Source organism: Phocoena phocoena, chromosome 8, assembly GCF_963924675.1.
Source record: "Phocoena phocoena chromosome 8, mPhoPho1.1, whole genome shotgun sequence".
In the NCBI taxonomy this organism is placed as follows: domain Eukaryota; kingdom Metazoa; phylum Chordata; class Mammalia; order Artiodactyla; family Phocoenidae; genus Phocoena; species Phocoena phocoena.
In genome coordinates this window covers 40577071-40593573 of record NC_089226.1, presented here as the reverse complement: position 1 = coordinate 40593573, position 16503 = coordinate 40577071, and the positions used below count along the sequence as shown (strand labels likewise).

Genomic DNA, 16503 nt, shown 5'->3' with positions numbered 1-16503 from the left:
TCTTTACTATTAGAATTCAGTGTAGGTCAAAATACCATTTGTATTAATTTTTAACTGTACAGGTAACACATATCTGGAATATTTAAAAATAATCCTAGATATCATTTTACCTATGAATACTTTAGTATGTATCTCGGATGTTTAAGGACTTTTTAAAAAGCACAATACTAATATAATATTGTTCTCAATATAATCTAATACCCAGTCTGTGTTCAGTTTTCCCCAGTTGTCTCAAAAATTTCTTCTGTTGTTTGAAAAAGTGTAATGTTTTTTATTTTATTGGGAAAGAAAAGGATTATTTGCCCTAAAGACTTTCCTACATTCAAGATTTTACTATTGTAAATAGTTACCATTTTATAGATAAAGAAATTAGGTTCAGATAAATTAATAAATTTACACAAGATTATGTAAAGTGATAAGAGAGGCCTGTTTCTTTATGGGAGTAAAATGTTTGATTTTGTGATTTGGAGCTTATTTTTTTTAAAAAACATTTAACTTATTAAGCAGAAATTAATTTTGAAAGGTCTTGCCTCTCGTTCAGATTATCTTGTTATGGTTATTAAAATGGCTAGTTTGGATGATTATCAAATTTACATAGTTATTTTTATTAAAAAAAGTAGAAGTAAAAAAAAATACACATACAGGGATATCTAATTTAGTTGTATAGACAAGTGTATTTTATGTATGTATGATCAGCCTAAGTACCAGATATTCTTGTCTTAAGCCTCTGGTTTTGTCAGCCTTCCTGCTTTTATGTTGAGCCATCTGCCATGTGACATTTGATCCAACAAGATCCAAATGGAAAAGGCAAATTTTAGCCACTCCCTCAGTACCTTGTTAAAAGGCAGGCAGTATTTTATCCATGTTTTTTTGATTACTTTTGTCATAATTCCTAATGTTCCTAACAAGCCAAGGTCAAAATTTTAAAGCAAGCAAAACATTGTCTGTGTGAGTGATTTGGCAAATATGCATTATATGTAAAAGTGTGGTTGTACATTTTTCCCCCAACTTTTTATTATGAAAATTTTCAAAATACAGAGAAGTTAAAAGGAGAGTACAAAGGAACAGCTCTTTGCATTGTGTGTAGATTTCAAATGGTTGTGTATACATTTGAATGAATAAATATATACATTTGAATATAGATTGTAGAGATTGCGTTTCACCCTGTATACTTCAGCATGCCTCTGCTAGAATAAGGACATTCTCTTATGCAACCACAACATCACACTAAGAAAATGTACCAGGATCCAGTCAAGGTTTACCTGTTGCTTCTGCTTGCTTTGTCTCTTGGTCTCTCTCAATGTGAAACATTATCTCCCCCAACCCTAGCCAACATTTTATTTCAGAATTTTTGAATAGACTAGACTAGTTTCTTATATTCTGTATTTGTCTCATGTGGTTATGTGACTACAAAAGATCTCCATTATAAAGGTATATTTTTCTCTTTTCAATTGCCAAGTAATCTGGGAAATGATACTTTGGCACCAAATAGGTATCTATCACCCTTCTACATTTATTCATTGGCCTACTTCTGTTAGACAAAAGAAGAGAGAACTTTCTCTTATCATTGATTATGAACCACCATAACCAAATGATCAAACTTAGAATCAATAATAGCAGAGCACCTTGCCATCATGTGCCTCCTAATACAATGTAGTAAACTGTACAGCATCACCTATTCAGTATTCTTGTTGAAATATAATCTGGGGATTCCCTGGTGGTGCAGTGGTTAAGCATCCACCTGCCAATGCAGGAGACACAGGTTCAAGCCCTGGTCCGGGAAGATCCCACATGCCATGGAGCAACTAAGCCTGTGCACCACAACTACTGAGCTTGCGCTCTAGAGCCCACGAGCCACAGCTACTGAGCCCATGTGCCACAACTACTGAAGCCCACATGCCTAGAGCCCACGCTCCCAAAAGGAGAAGCCACCACAATGAGAAACCTGCGCACTGCAACGAAGACTAGCCCCTGCTTGCCGCAATTAGAAAAAGCACGCACGCAGCAGCAAAGACCCAGTGCAGCCAAAAATAAAAATAAATAAAATAAATTTATTTTAAAAAACAAAAGAAATATAATCTGGCTTTTAAACCTAAATTCCAGCTTAATGGAAATACAGTGCATGATCTCATAAAAAAAAGAATAACTGATTAAAATACAAAATTAATTTTTCATTGGATCCTGCTTTAAATGAAAATTAATACTTTTAACCTAACAGTCTATTTTCTGTTTCATTTTTCAGAACATTGAAGTAAAGAAAACTTCTAATGTGAAAACCAATAGTTCTACCTACCATCATCTTTATACTTTTGTTAATAGAGAGGTGGACACAAAACAGGTGATTGACTGTTTTTTCATGACCCTCACTTTATTATTTCTCTGTTCATTGAATTGAGTTACACCTTTGCTCTACATTTATTGTTCTCAGATGTCAAAATTTGAAAAGCTCTACCAACCATATTAGGGTAATAGTGATAAAAAAAACTTTTAAATATGCTTTGACTTATGATGTCATGTTTATTACGAATGCTGATTTAACATGAAAGAAGAGAGTTGGCTACTTAAACAGTTATATTTTAAAATATATTTTTTTTACCATAAAACTTTTTTTAACATAAAAATAATACATACTCTGTGAAAATTTGAAACTATACACATAGGCACAAACTAGGAAAAACACCCATGATTCCATCACCAAAAAGTAATGCAGTTAATACATTAATGGATTTGTTATAGTGTTTATGTATAAACATATATACATACTTTTCAAAACATGATTTTTAATAGCTACTTAATATTTCATTATAGAATTTATTTAACCATTCTATTGTGTGTTTTGTTTTTGCTTCATAAATGCAAACATAATCATCTTGCACATTTTGTCTACAGCTCTGACTGTATGTTTAGAATAGATTCCTAGAGAGAAATTATAGGTTCCAAACTATAACATTTGATAACAGATATTTAATACAGATCATTAAATCGCCTTTTAAATAGCATCAGCAACATATGGAAATGGCCATTTTATCATACCCTTGTCTGTATGAAATGTTGTGGTTTAAAAATTATTGTCAGTCTTAAGAGTGACAAATGATTATCACTCCTTATTATAATCGCTATTTCTTTGTAACAGTGGGTTTTTACTTTTTTCGTATTAGATATATCTGTCTACTAGGAAAATAAACTTTCATAGTATAGTATTCATGTGGAGGTTAGAATTCAACAAATTCCGTAATAGCAGGTCAGTATTCAGTCAAGACATGAGATGAGTATTATCATAGAATTAACTTCTCTTTTTTTTTTAATTCTTGAATTTTATTTATGTTTTTATACAGCAGGTTCTTATTAGTTATCCATTTTATACGTATTAGCATATATATGTCAATCCCAATCTCCCAGTTCATCCCACCACCCCCATCCGCCCGCCACTTTACCCCTGTGGTGTCCATACGTTTGTTCTCTACATCTGTGTCTCAATTTCTGACCTGCAAACCAGTTCATCTGTACCATTTTTCTAGGTTCCACATATATGCGTTAATATACGATATTTGTTTTTCTCTTTCTGACTTACTTCACTCTGTATGACAGTCTCTGGATCCATCCATGTCTCTACAGATGACCCAGTCTCATTCCTTTTCATGGCTGAGTAATATTCCATTGTATATATGTACCACATCTTCTTTATCCGTTCGTCTGTTGATGGGCATTGAGTTTGCTTCCATGATCTGGCTATTGTAAATAGTGCTGCAATGAACATTGGGGTGCATGTATCTTTTTGAATTATGGTTTTCTCAGGGTATATGCCCAGTAGTGGGATTGCTGGGTCATATGGTAATTCTATTTTTAGTTCTTTAAGGAACCTCCATACTGTTCTCCATAGTGGCTGTATCAATTTACATTCCCACCAACAGTGCAAGAGGGTTCCCTTTTCTCCACGCCCTCTCCAACATTTGTTGTTTGTAGATTTTCTGATGATGGCCATTCTGACTGGTGTGAGGTAATACCTCATTGTAGTTTTGATTTGCATTTCTCTAATAGTGATGTTGAGCAGCTTTTCATCTGCTGCTTGGCCATCTGTATGTCTTTGGAAAAATGTCTATTTAGGTCTTCTGCACATTTTTGGATTGGGTTGTTTGTTTTTTTAATATTGAGCTGCATGAGCTGTTTATATATTTTGGAGATTAATCCTTTGTCCATTGATTCATTTGCAAATATTATCTCCCATTCTGAGGGTTATTTTTTCTTCTTCTTTGTAGTTTCCTTTGCTGTGCAAAAGCTTTTAAGTTTCATTAGGGCCTATTTCTTTATTTTTCTTTTTATTTCCATTATTCTAGGAGGTGTATCAGAAAAGATCTTGCTGTGATTTATGTCAAAGAGTGTTCTTCCTATCTTTTCCTCTAAGAGTTTTATAGTGTCCAGTCTTACATTTAGGTCTCTCATCCATTTTCAGCTTATTTTTGCATATGGTGTCAGGGAGTGTTCTAATTTCATTCTTTTACATGTAGTTGTCCAGTTTTCCCAGCACAACTTACTGAAGAGACTGTCTTTTCTCCATTGTATATCCTTGCCTCCTTTGTCATAGATTAGTTGACCATAGTTGGCATGAGTTTATCTCTGGGCTTTGTATCCTGTTCCATTGATCTATATCTCTGTTTTTGTGCCAGTACCATATTGTCTTGATTACGGTAGCTTTATAGTATAGTCTGAAGTCAGGGAGTCTGATTCCTCCAGCTCTGTTTTTTTTCCTCAAGACCACTTTGGCTATTTGGGATCTTTTGTGTCTCCATACAAATTTTAAGACTTTGTTCTAGTTCTGTAAAAAATGCCATTAGTAATTTGATAGGGATTGCATAGAATCTGTAGATTGCTTTGGGTAGTATAGTCATTTTCACAGTATTGATTCTTCCAATCCAGGAACATGGTATGTCTCTCCATCTGTTTGTATCATCTTTAATTTCTTTCTTCAGTATCTTACAGTTTTCTGCATGCAGGTCTTTTGTCTCCCTAGGTAGGTTTATTCCTAGGTATTTTATTCTTTTTGTTGCAGTGGTAAATGGGAGTGTTTCCTTAATTTCTCTTTCAGATTTTTCATCATTAGTATATAGGAATGCAAGAAATTTCTGTGCATTAATTTTGTATCCTGCAACTTCACCAAATTCATTGATTAGCTCCAGTAGTTTTCTGGTGGCATCTTTAGGATTCTCTATGTATAGTGTCATGTCATCTGCAAACAGTGACAATTTTACTTCTTTTCCAATTTGTATTCCTTTTATTTCTTTTTCTTCTCTGATTGCCGTAGCTAGGACTTCCAAAACTATGTTGAATAATAGTGTCAAGAGTGGACATCCTTGTCTTGTTCCTGATCTTAGAGGAAATGCTTTCAGTTTTTCACCATTGAGAATGATGTTTGTGGGGTTTGTCGTATATGGCCTTTAATATGTTGAGGTAGGTTCCCTCTCTGCCCACTTTCTGGAGAGATTTTATCATAAATGGGTGTTGAATTTTGTCAAATGCTTTTTCTGCATCTGTTGAGATGATCATATGGTTTTCATCCTTCAATTTGTTAATATGGTGTATCACATTGATTAATTTGCATATATTGAAGAATCCTTGCATCCCTGGGATAAATCCCACTTAATCATGGTGTATGATCCTTTTAATGTGTTGTTGGATTCTGTTTGCTAGTATTTTGTTGAGGGTTTTTGCATCTATATTCATGAGTGATATTGGTCTGTAATTTTCTTTTCTTGTAGTATCTTTGTCCAGTTTTGGTATCAGGGTGATGGTGGCCTCATAGAATGAGTTTGGGAGTGTCCCTTCCTCTGCAAGTTTTTGGAAGAGTTGGAGAAAGATGGGTGTTAGCTGTTCTCTATTCTCTCAGTGTTTGGTAGAATTCACCTGTGAAACCATGTGGTCCTGGACTTTTGTTTGTTGGAAGATTTTTAATCACAGTTTCAATTTCATTACTTGTGATTGGTCTGTTCATATTTCTTATTTCTTCCTGGTTCAGTGTTGGAAGTTTATACCTTTCTAAGAATTTGTCCATTTCTTCCTGGTTGTCCATTATATTGGCATAGATTTGCTTGTAGTAGTCTCTTACGATGCTTTGCATTTCTGCGGTGTCTGTTGTAACTTCTCCTTTTTCATTTCTCATTTTATTGAATTGAGTCCTGTCCCCCTTTTTCTTAATGAGTCTGGCTAATGGTTTATCAAATTTGTTTATCCTCTCAAAGAATCAGATTTTAGTTTTATTGATCTCTGCTGTTGTTTTCTTTGTTTCTTTTTCATTTATTTCTGCTCTCATCTTTATGATTTCATTCCTTCTACTAACTTTGGGTTTTGTTTGTTCTTCATTCTCTAGTTACTTTAGGTGTAAGGTTATATTGTTTATTTGAGATGTTTGTTGTTTCTTGAGGTAGGATTGTATTGCTATAAACTTCCCTCTTAGAACTGCTTTTGCTGCATCCCATAGGTTTTGGATCGTCATGTTTTCATTGTCATTTGTCTCTAGGTATTTTTTGATTTCCTCTTTGATTTCTTCAGTGATCTCTTGCTTATTTAGTAACGTATTGTTTAGCCTCCATGTGTTTGTGTTTTTTAACTTTTTTTCCCTGTAATTGATTTCTAATCTCATAGCGTTGTAGTCAGAAAAGATGCTTGATAAGATTTTAATTTTCTTAAATATACTGAGGCTTGATTTGTGACCCAAGATGTGATCTATCCTGGAGAATGTTCCATGCGCACTTGAGAAGAGAGTGTAATCTTTTGGTTTTGGATGGAATGTCCTATAAATATCAATTAAATCTATCTGGTCTATTGTGTCATTTAACGCTTGTGTTTCCTTATTAATTACCTGTTTGGATTATCTGTCCATTGGTGTAAGTGAGGTGTTAAAGTCCCCCACTCTTATAGTATTACTGTCGATTTCCTCTTTTATAGTTGTTAGCATTTACCTTATGTATTGTGGTGCTCCTATGTTGGGTGCATATATATTTATAGTTGTTATATCTTCTTCTTAGATTGATCTCTTTATCATTATGTAGTGTCCTTCCTTTTCTCTTATAACATTCTCTATTTTAAAGTCTATTTTATCTGATATGAGTATTGCTACTCCAGCTTTCTTTTGATTTCCATTTGCATGGAATTATCTTTTTCCATCCCCTCACTTTCAGTCTATATGTGTCTCTAGGTTTGAAGTGGGTCTCTTGTAGACAGCATATATATGGGTCTGGTTTTTGTATCCATTCAGCAAGCCTGTGTCTTTTGGTTGGAGCATTTAATCCATTCACATTTAAGGTAATTATCGATATGTATGTTCCTATGACCATTTTCTTAATTGTTTTGGGTTTATTTTTGTAGGTCCTTTTCTTCTCTTGTGTTTCCCACGTAGAGAAGTTCCTTTAGCATTTGTTTTAGAGCTAGTTTGGTGGTGCTGAATTCTCTTACCTTTTGCTTGTCTGTAATGCTTTTGATTTCTTCATCAAATCTGAATGAGATCCTTGCTCGGTAGAGTAATCTTGGTTGTAGATTCTTCCCTTTCATCACTTTAAATATGTCATGCCACTCCCTTCTGGTTTGTAGAGTTTCTGCTGAGAAATCAGCTGTTAACCTTATGGGAGTTCGCTTGTATGTTATTTGTTATTTTTCACATGTTGCTTTCAATAATTTTTCTTTGTCTTTAATTTTTGCCAATTTGATTACTGTGTGTCTTGGTGTGTTTCTCCTTGGGTTTATCCTGCCTGGGACTCTGCACTTCCTGGACTTAGGTGGCTATTTCCTTTCCCATGTTATGGACGTTTTTGAAAAAAATCTCTTCAAATATTTTCTTGGGTCCTCTCTCTCTCTCTCTTCTCCTTCTGGGACCCCTGTAATGCGAATGTTGTTGCGTTTAATGTTGTCCCAGAGGTCCCTTAGGCTGTCTCCATTTCTTTTCATTCTTTTTTCTGTTCCACAGCAGTGAATTCCACCATTCTGTCTTCCAGGTCACTTATCTGTTCTTCTGCCTCAGTTATTCTGCTATATTTTCCTTCTAGTGTATTTTTCTTTTCATTATTGCATTGTTCATCTCTGTTTGTTTGTTCTTTAATTCTTCTAGGTCTTTGTTAAATGTTTCTTGCATCTTCTCGATCTTTGCCTCCATTCTTTTTCCGAGGTCCTGGATCATCTTCACTATCATTATACTGAGTTGTTTTTCTGGAAGGTTGCGTATTTCCACTTCATTTAGTTGTTTTTCTGGGGTTTTATCTTGTTCCTTCATGTGGTACATAGCCCTCTGCCTTTTCATCTTGTCTGTCTTTCTGTGCATCATAGAATTAACTTCTAGGAAATAAGAGAAAATCTTGAAACTTGTTTAAAATATTATTACAAGGTCAGTATTTTATAATACAGAAATAATAACTTCCATCTATTGCTAACTTGCTTTTGTCCTATATGTTTGTCCACTTCACTAAAACATTGTTTTTACATATGTTTTTACAGTATTAAATAGATGTTTAATACTAAGATTGATGAAGAAAGACAGTTTTCTTCTAGCTCTAATATAGGGTGCCGCTGATGGTATCACAGTAGGTTATTAAACTTTCCTGTTTAACAGTAACTAAAAGATGTACCTTCTCTTCAATTTCTGGACTTGAAGATTATATCAGTAGTTATAATGCAGTTTTATAAAAACAGTCACACAAGCTGAAGTATTCTGGTATTTTCTTTTATTTGCTTCCTCACACCATCACTTAGGAAAAATCTGTCCTTAAACCTTGGGTTTAAAATGGGACAGTGGAGCAGTGTACTTGGTTTTCCATATAACAAATCTCTGCATTTTCATCTGCATCTAAGCTTATTTCACATGCACTATAATTTAGAATCTTTCTTGGAGTAGAATAATAGGATTTTTACAGCGGGTATTATATAAAAAATACTTGCACTCTTGGCATACATTTTAGTTATTCCTTCAGCTGCTTTCTCTAAATAAGCTAGTTCCTTTTTGTTCAGTCAGCCTTTTAGCATGTAAGAGTTGCTATCATTTTTTGTTTGAATATCTTGATAAAGTGGTTCTAAAATTTCTTGTATGTTATAAAATTTGTCTTTGAAGAAGAGTGATGAATTTGACCTGCTCTGTTCCTACATAGAGCCAGTTATTCTCTAAATTTTGTTTTATGCTACATTTACATTCTATGCACACAGTTAAACAAAACTTCGTATGCTTGAAATTTCTGACTTGCTCGTGCCCCTCATCCTGTTTGTTCCTTTGTCAGCAACAGTTAACACAGCACTTGTTAAAATGGACTTTTCATCCTAGAAATATTTTTCCAATCAGATCCATTGTATTATTTGTTGTGAGGCCCAGAAATGTCAGCAGACAAGCAGAAACACTTAAATTCAATTTACCGTCATACTTAAGATAAGTCTGACGTAGAAGATGCAGAAGTAGCATATTTAGTAATCACTTGTTGTTTTGTGCACTGCAGATTACAGTTCACGGGAAAGATTTTCAGAAACATGTTTTCTAGAAAGAATTTTTTGCTTGGGATTCACGGTTTTTGCAAATTTCACATATCTTTTGAGTTCAACTGCTAAAAATGGAATCTATTATTTCAACCAGATTTTTGTTTAAAGTTTTAATTGTATTGACACATTTTTAAGGGATTGTCTTTCTAAAACATTCTTGTAAAATCTTGTTTTGACATTGGGCAGTCAGATTAAAACTTGTTTGGGGTACCTAATTTTTCTCTAACCCTTTATTTACTTGATATTCTTTATGTACTTCATTATATCTGGACTGAACGTGTTTATTATACACATTGTATGTTTTGAAGTTTTTCCTTCCCTTTAAATTTTGGTTTACCAAAATTGACATTCTGCTTTTAATTCACCCCCACATGATGTGAAGAATTCCCAAATAACGTTTTTTTGAAAACCTCATGGCCTAAATGAAATGAAATGTTGCTCCTAAAGATTATTTTATTTAATGTTATGCATTAATGCAATCTGACCTGTGTTTATTTAGATTTGCGTAAATATTTATTAGCTCCAAAGGTATTTAATATTTTTCATACACTTGTTTGGCCAGTGCACTCTTTTTTCTTTGGCCGCACCAAGCGGCATGTGGGGATCTTAGTTCGCCACTCACACCCCCTGCAGTGGAAATGTGGAGTCTTAACCACTGGACCACCAGGGAAGTTCCTACTCTTTCTGAATACGTTAACTGTCTCTTTACCTATTTATCTCACTGTTTGAGAGTTATAAATAATTTTAGATATATAGTTAACAGCTTTCATGGTCATTATTGTTTCACTTGACTAATTGTCAACATATAAAATATATAAGATTTTTTACAAAGTGAATGTTTATGTGTAATACATGTTGTGTCTTCTCCCACATTTGATATTATTGTTACATCAATGAGATGATGGCTCACTGTGCAACCACATAATCATTGATTATGCACAAGTTTTAGGAAGCCAGAAATTATATTAAAGTAGGCGTTTTGGTGATTTGGCTTTCCTGAGGCTGAAGCCAAGCTGTACATTTTGGCTAAAAACCAAAGACAAATCTTAGTGCTTCCCCAAATGGCTTACATGACGTCACCTTCAGTGTTTGTGGTTTCTTAACTACTAGCTTTGCAGGTGTTTACCTTTCAACACTGTTGTTTTAATAGAATTTCTTTTAAAAATGGTGGAAGAATATATTTGGATGAGTATAGTTTACTCTGCTTTAAAATGAACAACTTGTAAAACTTCACACTAACAATTTGACTTTTTTCATAGGTACATGCTATTGGTAATTGTAGGCATTTAAAACTATAACTTGTTATCATTTAATTCGATATAAGTAGAAAAACATGATTTTAAGGTTGTTTTGTTCTTTAGTTATCACTTTGTTTCACACTTTATTTAATTATCTAAAATGTTACTGATTGACTGCTAGCCAGATCCTCATTTGGCTGCTAAAGAAGAGGCTAAAAGATTGGAAGAACTACAGAAACAAGCAGCAGAAGAGAGAATGGAGCAGTGTGAGAAGGCACATGTACGGGGTTTCCAAGCAATGAAAAAGATCCATTTGGCTCAAGTAAGAATTAAATTCTGGCTGTGACCACTACTGATGGCCTTAGCGATGGCACTGTAAAACTTAACTGATAGTGAACAGGCTCAGAGGACAGAGTTGTGAAGAATGGGAAAATATTTTCTCTGATTCGTGTCATTTCAAGCTGCCCAACTTGCTTTTACCTCCTGTTTCAAATTCACATTGGGTGAAGCTGTTCTCATTTCTCTTCTAAAATTTTTACTGATGAATGTATTAAAAGTTTAATATTTTAATCAGTCTAAAAATAGCCCAAGAAGAAATCAATCACTTTTCTAATTTAATTATTTGACTTGCATTTGTGCTCTGCAAATTTTAAGATTCAATTCATTAAATATTTATTGAGCAAAGCACTTGTTGGCTTTGCAGAATATTGATTCAAAGGTAGAGTCATGATCCTTGCTGTCAAGGAGCTTTGACTTTGTTGCAGAGCTGTAAAATATGTATCGTGCAAACTGGCTTTGTAGTCACAGCTTTACATCTGTCTTGCTTATTGTTCAGTGTTTATTCTTGAAACAGCATAAAAATGATTCATCTTTTTAGAAGTCTGAATTTGACTAATGCATTTAGATGTTTTAAACATTCATCTGAAGAATGAGTTTTTAAGTACTTCTATGGGAATTAAATGCCTTAAAATTCTTTTGTATGGTTTGAACTGAATTATGACCTTCTCCCTTAAATTTTTAGTTCTTATAAACTAAGGGTAAGTTATGATTATCATAACTTACCCCTAGTTTATAAAAACTAAAAGATGAAAATTATGGGTAGTAATTCAGACATTCATTTACTTACTGAATGTAAAATAACTGAATGTCTGAATTATAACCCATAATTTTCATCTAAGATTTAAACCTATAGGAAAAAAAAAAACATGAATAAAGCAGTTGGTAAACAGAGCACATTCTTCCATAAATCAGAAGTGTTTAGTGGTTAAGAAAGTGGACTCCGTGGTCAGTGTTCCTGGATTTTCCTCCCTCTTCACTGCTTAGCTGTTTGATCACAGGCAGGTTACCTAACCTCTCCAAGTTCTGTTTCATCATGTGTTTTATGAGGGTTAAACGAGTTTAGTAAAGCCCTTAGAATTGTGCCTAGAATTTCATAAGCTCACAGTGTCAGTGGTCATAGTAGTTGTTATAAATAATTCAAGTAGAGTACTATGCCACACTTTCAGTGAGCCAGAAATAGTATGCTTATTCAAATAACTTTGAAGTTAATTTAATGATATGGTTTGAATCTTAATATAAAAAATGAATTTGTTCATAATTTGATTCTTTTCAAGGTCGGGCAAAAAAATCTCATCTCCAAATGACAAAATATTTACAAATAAGTAGTGTGTAATCACTTAACAAAAACGTTGTTATACAGGCTCTCTACCTTTTTCTAGACTGTATCTCTTACACAAGAATGGTCTGCAATACATACAGAGGATTTCCCTTCCCCTGTTTGAACCTTTTTGCTGCAGACCCTACTGTGCCCTGGGATCTTCCTGCTATAGTGTGTTTGGCCTCTACGTGCCTCTCCAACTTTATCTTTTGTCCTTAACCATCCCTGCCCTCCATACCCTATCTATAATGAACATTGTACTCTCCCTGACTGCCCATGCCTTCATCTGCATAATTCCGTGCTGGAGTTGTTATTTCTTACTTGTACTCCTCCTCCTTCACCCACTTATATCTGGCTAAATCCTCATCCCAGGGGTGAGAGGTTTTCCCTTATCCCCCCCTCCTTATCCTCCACCACCAAAATTAAGTTAGATGACTTCACTAAAACATTGTGCTTAAACTTTCATATTTGCCAGACTCTTTAAACTTAAAAGAGATATGTACAAATCCCCTTTAATCTTGAGGACTCATAAGAGTGTGGAGTAACAAGAAATATCTGTTAAGCCACAGTTACCCTGGCTGGGTCTTGGTGCTCACCTGAGACTGGCCACTGCTGCTGGCTGTGTGGAGAGCTGAAACAAAGTACACTGCAGGAGCGGTGGCAGCTTAGTTAGTATGTAGCTTCATAACTGTCCTGAGGAAGAAGACCTGTGCCTGGCAGATACTTTGAAGCCCTGTGGCCTAACCAGAGCCGTCTTCTCATAGTACTTACTAACATCATACGGTTGACCCTGGCCCTGTATGGGTCCACTTATACCCACATATTTTTCCATAGTAATACTGTGGTATTGCATGGTCCATGGTTGGTTGAATCTGGGATGTAGAGGAACCGCGGGTATGGAGGGCCGACTCTTAATTAGTGTCTTTGTGTTTGAATAAATGGTAGAGGAGGGGAGGGTACTAAAGTCCCTGTCTTCATGATTTCTCCACTTTTCCCTCACTATTCACGTTACTATCCACTGTCCAAAGTGTGTTACTCAGTTGTTAATTAATTCTCTTTATTCTTGAAGAATCAGGAGAAACTAATGAAAGAACTCAAACAGCTACAACAAGAGGACCTGGCACGCAGGAGACAGATGGTAGCACGGATGCCACCACAACTAGTTGAACTTCCATACAAACGCAGTGAAATGAAAGATGATTGGCAGAGAGAGCTAGAATTTGCCTTTGAAGACATGTACAATGCAGACAGGAGTAAGATATTTTCAGTAAACTTTCAACAATGCTTTGAAACGTTTTGGTGGGAAAATACATTTGTCTTGAAGCAGTTTTTATTTTGAAATGAGTTCTCAGTTTGAAAGAGGCTCTCATATTTTAGACTTTAAACTCTGATGGTCTTTAAAATTTTATGCTCAAGTTCTTAGTCATTTTGGAATGGAAACATTTCTCTCTATTTCTTTATTGAGAGGTGAAAGGAAACCTGATTTTGCACCTTGAACCAGAGCCTCTGCCCACTGTGACTGATCAGATCCAAGATGAAGAACTGGACCTTTCAATGGAACAAGAAATTTCAGGGGAGACTGAAAACATTCCAGTGACAGAAGCTGAAACAGTACATTCTAGTGAAGCAGACGGTAAAAACTTCTGAGCTGACTATTGCAGTATTTCATAGGGAAAAAATGCTAATCATTTGCCAACACTTAGGAAAGTCTGGTCTGTTCTAAGTGCAAACAGTAACTAATACTCATGGGAGTGATGGGAGGAGGAAACTTCAGATTTCCATCACTAAAGATCCTTTTCATATACATAGGAGGAATGTTATTTTATTTATATGTACATATAGTCTAAAGATTTCTAGGTTATTTAAGTTAGATGATCAATTTTGAATTCATTTGAAAGGTCAGCATTTGTTTTTTTTAAGACTTTGATCAAATCACCAGAAATCCTACCGTATTAATTACTGCTAGGCACTTCATGTATAATGATGATCAGCACAAACTTTGGTCTCTCTTCTAAACTTCATCTCTATCTCCACCATTCTGAATTTTTTCGCTTGGCTGTTGCACAGGTACTTAGAACTTGGTGTCTGACAATAAATTTATCATCTTCTCTTGCCTACTGAAACCTTGTCTTCCTGCCTTCCTCACGTTAGTGATGATATCACAATCTGCAGTAATCCAAGCCAGAGACATGAGAGGTACCTCTAAAAAGATAAAGGTGTCTCTTACTCCACGTCTTTTTAGAGACCAAGTCCTCTTCCTTTTGACTTCTTTTCTCCCCATACCTATGAGTATCGCCTTTGTTCAAAACCACTCTGGCTTTCTTTTCATCTTCACCCTATACTGTGGATAGGTAGTCCTTGGGGTTCCAATTTTATGTGGGTCTCCTCTTAGACTCCTTGGGTGAGGGCTCTAAGCTTTATCCCTGTCTCCTGTGCCCACACTGCTGTCCAAACAAAGTGTAAGCTTCCTGTGGTTTGGCATAAACTTCAGAAGATGGGTTTAGGGCTCAATTGCCATGAATTCCCCTTGAAACTTCATTTCTGGCCTCTGTAGAATCTTTTATTTTCTTGGGAACCTTACAGCACATATTTTGAATGCTAGTCTTACAGATTAAGAGATATGCATTCTGTCCTCATTTAGCAAGCAGAATAAACATCTTCCTGATACATTTTTATGCTTGAAATTTATGTTGCTGCCTACTGTTGAAAAATGCAGTTGACCCATGAACAGCAAGGGGTTAGGGGCGCCGACCCTCCATGCAGTCGAAAACTCTACATATAACTTAGAGTCGGCCCTCTGTATCCAATGTTCCACATCTGCAGATTCAACCAACCCTGGATCATGCAGTCCTGTAGTATGTATTTATTGAAAAAACTCCTCAAATAAGTGGACCTGTGCAGTTCAAGTGTATGTTGTTCAAGGGTGAACTATAGTTGAATTTTGGTGTCCTTATTTAAATTTAAGTTGAAATAATTATTCCTGGTTATAAAATTGTGTTAAATTTTAAATATTGAGGAAAATAAAGTTGTGCTTTTGTTTTAACCAGTGGTTGTTATAGTAACTAAGTATAAAGATAGAATAATTTACCTGGTTTGTAACAGATGCTGAATAAATTTTTTTTTCTTTTCTTTTCTTTTAGTTCCCTTGGCAATGAAGACCCACCAGATTCCTTCAAAAATTCTTTTTAAAAAATTATTAAATAAGATCCGAAACCAAAAGTCTCTCTGGACAATTAAATCCATGTCTGAGGATGAAAGCGAAATGATTACAACTGTTAGTGAAACTGAAAGTAAAGCCCTGACAGTTGAATCAGGAGCAGCTGTGAGTGAAGACAGAACATTATCCTCTGGGCAGAAACAAGGTAGTTCTCTCCAGTCATCTCATTTTATAGCACATAAACCCTTTCTAAGTTGTTCAAAAATATGCTCATTTCTGAAAAACCGAAGAATAGAGGTCAAAAGGAAGAAAATATTTTAAAGCCCATAGTGCTGCCACTTAAAGGCAATAAATGTTAGAAACCTTAGTGAATCTCCTTCCAGAGCACTTTAAGTGTAGTAGAATTATATATATCATCTTACATATTTCAGTAAGTGGCAAAAAATTCTCTTGCTTAAGCCAAAAACCTTGCCATTCTGGTTCTGCTCTTCTATATCCTACATCCAAACCATCATCAAATCCTGTCGGTCCTACCCTCAAAATATATCCAGAGTCCAACTGTTTCTCTCCACCTACTATCCTAGTTTAAGTGATGTTCATTCTCTAGTGTAGATTCTTGCCTGTATTAACTGGTGGCCTCCTAACTGGTCTTCTATCCACAGCTTTTGCACCTTCCTGCAATGATCTGTTTCCAGAGACATCCTGTTAAAACATACCAGCTTATCATTCCTCTGGGAGAAGCCCTCCAACAACTACCCACTTCCCTCAGGAAAACCATTTTGCTTACAGTGGCATCAAAGCTTTACATGATCTGTGCACACACCCCTCCCCACTACTTCTCTCTCTGACTTCATTTTCTCCCCCATCACTGCACCGTAGACACTGGCTTCCTGGCTATTTTTCCAACACAGCAGATACGAATCATATGGTCTTTGCAAGTGCTGGTC

The 16503-nt window shown here is 35.2% G+C and overlaps 1 protein-coding gene across 1 annotated transcript in view; it reads left to right on the top strand.

Moving 5' to 3' along the window:
* Positions 1-16503, top strand: part of CEP295 (centrosomal protein 295) — a 42538-nt gene that overhangs the window by 3573 nt on the left and 22462 nt on the right. The window contains exons 5-9 of the mRNA XM_065882792.1: positions 2243-2338; positions 10924-11064; positions 13469-13652; positions 13865-14032; positions 15540-15761. Of these exons, the coding sequence (XP_065738864.1) occupies positions 2243-2338; positions 10924-11064; positions 13469-13652; positions 13865-14032; positions 15540-15761 (811 nt within the window). The remainder of the gene's footprint in view (positions 1-2242; positions 2339-10923; positions 11065-13468; positions 13653-13864; positions 14033-15539; positions 15762-16503) is intronic.